This window comes from Sphaerodactylus townsendi, linkage group LG07 (assembly GCF_021028975.2).
Source record: "Sphaerodactylus townsendi isolate TG3544 linkage group LG07, MPM_Stown_v2.3, whole genome shotgun sequence".
Taxonomy (NCBI): Eukaryota; Metazoa; Chordata; class Lepidosauria; order Squamata; family Sphaerodactylidae; genus Sphaerodactylus; species Sphaerodactylus townsendi.
Window position 1 is genome coordinate 104,805,285 of NC_059431.1, and position 9,941 is coordinate 104,815,225.

Here is a 9,941-nt window from a genome sequence, read left to right on the forward strand (position 1 = left end):
GTAATGACTCAGTCTTTGGGTAATGAACAAGCTATTCAGTTAGAGGACCTTGCTGTGGCTTCCAGGATCCATGTTATTCTGAAATGTGGAATTTTTCCTCTTAAAAAGCACTCAAGATAGAAGAATTACAAGAAACTTTACGGAAAAAAGACGAAGAAATGAAACAAATGGAAGAGCGGTACAAAAAATACTTGGAAAAGGCCAAAAGCGTAAGTATTTTGTGCTCTGCTCTTAGGTCACTTAGAGAGTTGGAACTTGTACTCTCTCCAGAGCCTAATAAATTATCCTGCTGCCATTAACATCAAAGGGAGACTTGCATTAATTCCCCACCTCCCATCCGTGCTTTGATTTCTGGCTGTGCGTTGGGCTGTTTGGAGGTTACATCTCTCGATTATCTGTGTCTGGTTCCTTGAGCTTGCACAGTTTCTTTACACATTCTTCTTGCCTCTTGCCACAGATACGTTAGCGTCTTTGTCCTCGAGCAGAGATTTTATTGCAGAAATCTCTGGAGCAGTGAAGTTTAGATGTCTGAACCAGTATAACGAGGGGGAGATTAAGCTTTCTCTCTCAGCGACGTATAATTTGCATTTAAGTAAAATTTGTGAGATATCTGTTATTTCCTTAGCACTGCGTCTCTAACTTCCAAATAATATATCTTAAGGGATTGCATCAAAAGTGAGCTCTAGAAAAGGCCTACCTACATTTGGGAAGAATATTGGTAGATAAATAAGGTGCAGGAGATATTCCTGGTCAGGTTTTTAGAGTTCTGTATAGGGTTGGAAGGTGTGCAGTCTCAGACTGCATCTCAGTGTCACTGAGACAGTGAGAAATCAGAGACTTGGCCCTTCTCAGTCCCATCTCCAGCAAATGTTCCATGTCTAGTCTTGTTTAGGTTTTTTTGTTACTTTGGTACACCATGATGGGTAACGGACAGCCAAGAGAAACTGAGGCATCAAACCGGTCAGGTTAAGGTGGATTTTCAACCAGTAATTGATTGTGATCAGCTATGCCTTTGTCTCCACCTTGCTGGCCTCTTGTATGAACACCACATTAGCCTCACATTTAGGAGCATTAAACAAGGCCATAAGAAAGCCAGATTGCAATTTCTCCAGTGGGGTGAAGTTGCTATATGGCCTCAACCGGGCACCATAGGTAAGCTGAGATGGAGATTTGGCTATGTATAATTTAAGAGCAGCAGGAATGAAACTGTCACCCTCAGTCCTGAAAAACCTGAGGATTGCATGCAAGCTTCTTTGGGCAGAATAGGTTACAGTTTGTATGTGAGCAGAGTTTTTCCCGTTACGTTGGAACACTACTCCTAGATAATTGAAACATTTGTCTTGTTCGATTTGCTGCCTGCTTATCTACCAGGAAGATCTCTTGTAATTACTGTAAAGTGCATGATTTTTTTGTTTTTGCATAGTTAGTAGATAAATATTCTGCTTGGCGTTGCTGAGGTACTGTTCTTAAGGCACCCTTTAGCCCAATTCTTGTTTGGGAAAGGATGATAGTGTCATCTGCGTATAGTGGATAGTGGTTTCTCTCTCCCACTCCCACTCCGGTTAGTCTGTGGGTGTGCATGTCTGAGTTCTGAAAGCCTTTTATGAAGGAGTTGATATAGATGTCAAGCAGAAAGGGGGTGGCTGATGCAAAACACCTCTGCATGCCAGCTGCTTGTTGGCCTTCCCCTGTTCTCTCCAGCACCTTCACACCCTCCTTATGAGCTTTCATAGGCATCTGGGTGGCCCCTGTTGGAAACAGAAGGCCTGGCTCTGGTCTTGCAGTTCTTTTTGTATTTCTTTTCATGAACATTATTTTCAGAGTCACATTCTCTTGTACCCAAGAGAACGTACTTCTCATTTCCCCTCTCTCTCTGATGTGTATACCACTATACCAGCTAGGAAGATGGACAGAGAGACGGGGAGAATGGATACCTAAGCACATTCAGAGTTCTTCCAAGCCCAGGCTGCTGCTGATACCTATTAGTTACCTTATTATAAGTGCTAAAGAAATCCAGAGCTATTGCAGTTTATCCTAATAGCATAACTGAAGTTTTCAAGGCACTCTAAAGTGTTTACAAAGAATTTATGTTAAAAGGAAAGCAGCATGTATATGAAACATATAGGAGAGAGAGAGAGAGAGAGAGAACACTTCTAAACATAGCAGCAGTTTTCGTTTGTTTTAAGTAGTAAGAACAGTCTACTACCACTGAATGGTGCTTGACTGGTTTGACCAGGCAGAGTACAGAAATTTCCTCTGAATCGCAATCCTTTGTTCATGGTGTTCCAGGAAGGTGGTGTTGGCTTCCTCTTTCTTCAGAAGCCAGCCAAACAATGCCATCTTGGCACACCAAAGCTCTGTCAGCTCAGAGAAAAAGAAAAACAATCCAGTGTTATTTGAAGCCTTCTGCTAGATAGAAGTTTACTGTTGGGATCGACAGGGAGGAGGGGTGCTTGACAAACAAATGAAACAGTGGCATGTCCTTGCATCCAGCTCTGACCCTTGGTGGAAATGGAGGCAACCTTGAATAAAGAAGCTACACCTTTGCTTTGGACGGAAGAAAAATAGAGGCCACTTTACACCTCTGGCTTGGCCTGGCAGAAAGGAGGAGCATTTCTAGCAGATTCTTTGAGCTTTTACTGCCAGGTGATAGACACAAACCTGTTTTTCTGACCAAAAGAGGCCCTGAGAAATCTTGGGCTGTAAACAGGAGAGGAAAATGAAAGCTTTCAACTGACCGATGAAGGCAGAAGTTTGTCACAAGAACTTTAATAAGTTTTCACTTCCCATTGAAGTTACTTTCTTTTTTTCTAATCCTGAAGGCCCCTGTGTGTTTTTGTGACTCTGTGTTTGTGTTTGCAGTGCTTTGATTCACACGTGTGATTCTCGCCCCTTACAGGTTATCCGTACCTTAGACCCCAAGCAGAACCAGGGTTCAGGACCGGAGATCCAGGCTCTGAAGAATCAGCTACAAGAACGGGACAGGATGTTCCATTCTTTAGAGGTGACATTGTTGGCTTTGGAACTTCTTCATCCTTGGCTTCTAGTTGAAAGCACTTTAAGCAGTAACTGTGCAGTTGGCACTTAAAAATGTTACTTGAGGCAGCTCTAGCCATGGTGGTACATCCCCCAAAGATTGCTCTAGTCTGCAAATGCAAATCTGTTGGTGGTCCCCTGCCCCCCAAAAGTCCAGCTGGTCTCAACCAGGGCCAGGGCTTTCTGATCCCTGGCCCCAGCTCAATGGAACACTCCGTCTGAGGAGATCAGGGCCCCGTGGAATCCATTGCAGCTCTGCAGGGCCTGTAAAAGAAGAAGAAGAAGAGTTTGGATTTATATCCCCCCTTTCTCTCCTGCAGGAGACTCAAAGGGGCTTACAATCTCCTGGCCCTTCCCCCCTCACAACAAACACCCTGTGAGGTAGGTGGGGCTGAGAGAGCTCCGAGAAGCTGTGACTAGCCCAAGGTCACCCAGCTGGCGTGTGTGGGAGCGCACAGGCTAATCTGAATTCCCCAGATAAGCCTCCACAGCTCAGGCAGCAGAGCTGGGAATCAAACTCGGTTCCTCCAGATTAGATACACGAACTCTTAACCTCCTACGCCACTGCTGCTGTTTATTGGGTGCTGTGTGGTTTCCGGGCTGTATGGCAGTGTTCTAGCAGCATTCTCTCCTGATGTTTCGCCTGCATCTGTGGCTGGCATCTTCAGAGGATCTGAAGATGCCAGCCACTGATCCTCTGGAGATGCCAGCCACAGATCCAGGCGAAAAGTCAGGAGAGAATGCTGCTAGAACATGGCCGCACAGCACCCCAGTGATTCCGACCATGAAAGCCTTCGACAATACAGAGCTGTTTATTGTTGCAGCAGCAAACATCTGCAGGTCTCCCCCGCCAACCTTTCCCAATTTTAAATCAACTATTGACCATCAATTTGCCCCCAATTTCTAGGTTCCAGTCTAGTGGTGAGCTGGAATTAGTTGCTGCTTGAGATTTGTATTGTTGAGAGTTATGTTTTAAATCTTTTGTTGTTTGATCATTGTTGTACACTGCCTGAACCCAAAAGGGGAGGGGTGGGATATTAAGACCAATACATAAACATGTGGACAGCCCAGCTGCACACTGAGTCCAAATCTTCTCACCTTCCTAAAGGAAAGTAATGATAGTCAACATCAAATAATTTGGCTACATTACGAAGACCTTGACTGCCTGTTTGTTTCTGTGTTCAGTGCATGGTACAGGTTTTAACCTTTAGCTTTCTGCGAACCTCCGTACTTGCTAGACTGCCTCTACTGATATGAGACCTCAAGGGAGACGAGTTCATCGCTATAGGAGCTGCCTACAATCTCAATCCCAAAAGAGGTTAAGGCAGTTTTGTTTTGTACTCGGGGTTTTCCAAGGGCAGCCACACTGCTTTAGGGATAACTTTCAAAACACTGTGGAAAGTGTCGTCTCTAATGATCTCCAGGGGGGGAAAGAAAATTAAGGCTGGATTTTTCCTAAAGGGCTTTTGGAAATCGGCCATGCTGATGGTTTCAATCTGTTGGTTTTGATTTTCGCGGTGTTATCTATCTGGAAACCTGGGGTGCTGTGTGGTTTCTGGACTGTATGGCTGTGTTCTAGCAGCATTTTCTCCTGATGTTTCGCCTGCATCTGTGGTTGGCATCTTCAGAGGATCTGATTTCGCCAGCCACAGATGCAGGCGAAATGTCAGGAGAGAATGCTGCTAGAACACGGCCATACAGCCCAGAAACCACCCAGCACCCCAGTGATTCCGGCCAGGAAAGCCCTCGACAATACATATCTGGAAACCGCTTTGAGTATATGTCAAAAATAGTGTAAATATTTTAAATATATTGTACAGTCCACTGACCAGCTATACAATATATTAACTCAATCCTTTAATAACACATATGCGGATCCTGGAGGAACAACATTTCTTCAACAGCCAGGATGTTTTAATGGCCACCATTAAAAGAAGCATTTAAATTGTTAGGCACATATCCAGCATCCATGCCTAGCCCAATGTTTAATGCATGTCAAATAATCCAAAGTATTTGATACGTTTTTTTTCCTAATTAGAAAGAATTTGAGAAAACGAAGACTCAAAGAGAAGCGGAAGAAAAATACATTGTCAGTGCCTGGTACAACATGGTAAGTAGATGGAGGCCGACACAAACCTTTAGAACGGAGCTCAAGGTGAAGCGTGAAGTACTGTTTGGGTCTGTGGTGTTTTTTAAAAGGTTCTGTGCTTTTCTGAACAAGGGTAGCTTGTAGAGTTTGTTTGGGAAATTTCCTTGATTACTGGAGACATTTATTAGTTGGGAGAGAGATCATTAGTTTACAGTTTTAAGTTTGTTGGCTGGGGAGGCGGGTCATATGCCACAATCCTGACCTTGGGAGGTGGTATGTAGCCTGCAGTAAAGAGATTTTGTAGGAGCCCCCCCCCCCACACACACACACACAACCAAGCATCAAATATGGAACTATGTCCAGTATTTAGCTTCCTCGTCTCCTTGATCCCCTGCAACTGAGCTGCCCTCTAGTCCCATCAAGGTGTTCTGAGAGGTCAGGAGAGCTGACATAATGAAGTGGCTGCGAACTGGGGAATTCCACTTGTCATCTCAATCCCTCTGTAGAGTTATTTAGTGGCCTTGTTACAAGCCATTCTTTCAACCTTTCCATCTTCAATATAATATCGTGTGCGATCGAGTTGTGACCGACTCATGGTGGCTCCCAGAACCAGGCGGTTTTCAAGGCAAGAAATGAGCAAAGGTAGTTTGCCATTGCTTGCTTCTGCGGAGCAACCCCAGTCTTCCTCAGTTGCCTCCCATCCACGTACTAACTGTGGCTGACCCTCTTAGTTCCCAAGTTCCGACGTGGTTAGGCTAGGCTGGATTATCAGGCTGCTATCGAGATGATAATACCGGGCAGGATTGTTGGAAGCATTGCAGAGGCCCCTTCTGCAAATGCAGAATAACCCACTTTCAGTGCACTCTGCAGTTGGATTTTACTGTGCGGAATAGCAAAATCCACGTGCAAACAATTGTGAAAGTGGATTGAAAGTGTGTTATTCTGCATGTGTAGAAGGGGCCAGAGAATGTCTGTGAATTGCTCTGAAACATAGAAGCATGCTTCGTGAATGCTAAGTATAAGGTATACAGCAAATATGAACACTCTCGGCCTAATTTTATGAATGGGGGGGTACAGAGGGGGATGACCCAGCCTGGTTAATATGTGCGACGGAGAGTAAGCCGAGTGCACGTTTGTTTCACTCCACAGGGAATGACTCTTCATAAAAAAGCAGCAGAAGACAGACTTGCTAGTACAGGTTCCGGACAGTCCTTCCTGGCTAGACAAAGGCAAGCCACCAGCACAAGAAGAGCTTATCCAGGTCACGTCCAGCCAGCGACAGCAAGGTAGAGGAAAGCCTTGCCCTTTTGATAGGAAGCCATCCTGGGATCAAGACCTGCTTCTTTTGCAAGCGACAGCATTTCAGGAAACCCGGCCAGCATCCTCTCTGCATTTTTTTTTCACCCCTTGCTCCTTCGACTAACTTCTAATTTCAGGAAGGCTTTAAAAGAAAAAAAAACCCTCTCAAAGTGTTTAATTTTCCTCCACTCTTCTTTTTGTGTTGTTTTGCCTTCTAATGTGCCAAAACATCAGAGACACCTAGTGGAGTATAATCCTTCAGCCCCTCCTTGCGTATGGAACTTTTCCTTCTCTTTGTCTCTGCAAACTGGGGATGACTGGGTAGAAAAACCTAAAAGTTTCCCGTTGGAGCAAATGTTGTTGTCCTTTCCAGGGCTGCCATTGTATAAAAGGGAATTCTTCTCCCTCCTCCCCACCCCCCGGTACCCTTCTCTAATTTGTCTGTTTTTCAATGATGGGGTGGAATGGACAACATTGCTCTGTAGATTAATTATGAAATGCATGTGTTTCAATGGCCTAGATACAGGCAGAAGCTGGAACCTGGCTGCAAGGTCTCTCTGACCAGGGAGGGAGGAGGTTCAATAAGTTTCTCTTGCACTGCTGTTAATTCCTTTCTTCGACTTTAGTTTTAGAGAAGCAGCTTAACTCTCTTTTTTTTTTTGGCTTTCGCTTCTCACTTCCTCTTCCTGCCTCATCAAGAGCTGAGCGATCTGATTATTTCTCCATTGGTTAAAAAGAGACACGCCCGTTTTACTGCACAGGACAACACTGTAAAACCAAGACACTCTTAAGCATGGGGAGAACAGGCCGTCCATAAGGTTGTTACTATACTCCTGAAACTATCTGGAAGTCCGAGGAAGTGGGGCTTTTGGTTCAGCAGACAGCTGCATCCAACTGAGGCACAGTGCTTTCTGTGTTAAATCGCCACAAGGAAAGCTAGGAAGTTGTGACCAGCCAAAGAATGGCCCCTCTTTCTACACTGAAATATATTTAATTAGTTTTTGGTAAACTGTCTTGAAACAGCCATCCGTTACATATTGTCTGTTTAGTTGATAGGCCGGTGTAGGGCAGTTCCCCTTTTTTTTGTGCCAAATCTTATTGTGGACCTGGGTTAAGTTATGGATGCTTGCTCTCCATCCTAGAATAAGCATTTTCCTTTGGATTCCAGCTCTGCTGAGTCTTTCCAAGGGTTGAGTGATTCCCTTTTCCTTTAAATTAATGTCCCTGAAATTTGAGATGGCTCAATGTCGGACATCTCCGTCTGGATTTACTGTTAGAATAACTTGGGAAGTCTGGTTTAACGTTTGAATTATTTATGAATGATCTCTTTTCCATGCCTGCTTTTCAACAAGAGAAGTTCTCGTTTCACAACCTTCCTTTAAAAAGGTCAACATGAGTCACAGTAAGTATTCCAGTATAGGTTTTGCCCTTTAAAAAAGAGGCAAGAATTACTTTGACTTGGAAGTGGGTTTTTTTAAAAAATCACGATTAAGTTCGAAAGGGTATTATTAATTTTATTAATAAAAAACAACACTGCTTTTGATTTTTTAAAAAATCTTGTAGATATTGGCCCTTTGTGATAATAAGCAAGGTATCTTCCCCAGTATGCAGAAAAATAAAAAAAAATTCTAAGGATAATTCTCTTGAAGTAGCATTTTTTTGTGCTTTAACGGAGACAGCAGAAAAAAACTGAAGTTGTGTGAGTTAAGCAAAATTATTTGATGTCCATCTTATTTTATAACCTGATTGAATGTGTTAAGCAGTAACACATTGCATAAGAGGCACAGCTGTTCGTCCTAAAAGATACCACACTTGGCCATTCTCAGAACTGACCCACATCTAGTCATATAAGATATCCACTGTTATCAATTTTAACCATTGGTATGCTTCACTATGCAAAACGATATTAAAAACCTGAGGGTTTTTTTTCTGTTTAGAAAGAAATGAATTATTGTCTCCAGACCAACATGCTAAATAGATAAAATCTCATTTTGTTCTGTTCCTGAAAGAAACTTGAATACGACCTTTATAAATGGACTGACCTGTTCTCCGGTTTCAAGTTTTCATTCTTTTTGCCTGTTGATTGGAGTTGGGATTTTTCTGCCTTCCATGGCATCTTTTGGTTTCTCATTTCTCTGTCTTTCAGCTTTCATGAAAGGGTATTTCTCCACATTTGCTTGTTTCTTGCTTGCATTGAGGTGGTCGGGCAAGTAAAGTCTTTTGAAAATATCATGATCAGTTAAAAACTGCATCAGTTTTGTTCTGATACTTTGAAAATTGAACATGCTTTCCTGCAGTTCAAAAGAACCCTAAAAAACAGAGGCAGTTGCACTAAGACCTGTTGAAATCAGTGGGACATTAGCCTTAACTAATGTAATGACATTAATTCAGTGGGTTTGTGCAATTTGCTTTCTTGAGAGCAGTTTTTGTGTCTTGCTGCTTATGCCAAAAGTAGCAAGACACAAAAACTGCTCTTGAGAAAGCCAATGTTGTGATACATAAGCTGAAAGATCTAGGTGGAATGGAAAGGATAAATTACAAGAAAATTCAGTCATTTGATAAAAGGGAGATTTTTGGCTAAAATAAAAATATAGAATGGTTGTCTTAGTGTAGCTAAATGGGTAAAGACAAGGTATATAAGTGTTGTACTGTATAAGGAGATATAAAAGCTCCTCAGTTTTTCCTAAAATTTAACAGCAAATTCTTGGAATGATATTGGATTTGTGTGAAAATGTTTCTCTCCCGTTGTTAAAGTTCATGATTTTATACATTGATGCATTATTGGTTAGCTTTTTAAATTGTTTTTTTGTCCTCTGGATTCTGTTGTACTACAAACAGGCAGGTTAAGTACTCATATTCGCGCAAGGTATACTTCACCTATGTATGCTTTGCCTTTTCAAGAATTTATCACAGCCTAGCTTATTGTAATTTCTTTAAGGGGTTTCTGAAAAAATATACGAAAAAATTAGCCAAATGTATTTTACTCCATTGAACCTCCAGATGTTCCTTTTGTTTTTGTTTTCTTCTCCTAATAAGGACATTGTCCTCGCATTTTTCTCTCTCATAGATAAAGTCTTTACTCAGTTAAATAACAATTAACTTAATCACCATTATGTTAAGGTTCTTTCCACTGGAGGACAGGGGCTCAGCTAGTGGTATGGATCTGGAAGATCCAACCTTTTAATTTTCACAGCTAGAATGGGGACAGTGACTTGAGAAAGTCCTGGACTTGTTAATTCAGTCTTTGAGTTTTCTGTACTGAGAAAGATTTGGGGGTGTTTTACTCTGCAGTATTGAGTGAGTTTTGGCCCCGTACTGTTTCCGTTGATCCCCCATCTTCCACGTTTCTCTCGATCTGTTAATTTTCACCATGCATTTTTCCCATTCCCCCCTCCCCCATTCCCCTTGGGACCGCTTCTGCACTGGTCTTTTTCTGTCAGTAGATTTGCGCTTGTTTGTTCACACGTGTAATATTTCCTATGCTTTTGATACTTTCTCCCACTTTCTACTGGACTAT

The 9,941-nt window shown here is 42.5% G+C and overlaps 1 protein-coding gene across 2 annotated transcripts in view; it reads left to right on the top strand.

Annotated features, from left to right (window-relative positions):
- The window catches only part of HOOK3 (hook microtubule tethering protein 3), a 75,248-nt gene extending 66,777 nt beyond the window's left edge, over positions 1–8,471 (top strand). For both annotated transcript variants that reach the window (XM_048503970.1, XM_048503971.1), the window contains 4 exons: positions 109–209; positions 2,900–3,004; positions 5,075–5,146; positions 6,275–8,471. In XM_048503970.1, coding sequence (XP_048359927.1) covers positions 109–209; positions 2,900–3,004; positions 5,075–5,146; positions 6,275–6,415 — 419 coding nt within the window. In that variant the 3' untranslated portion in view covers positions 6,416–8,471. The remainder of the gene's footprint in view (positions 1–108; positions 210–2,899; positions 3,005–5,074; positions 5,147–6,274) is intronic.
- The last annotated feature ends 1,470 nt before the right edge of the window (positions 8,472–9,941 follow it).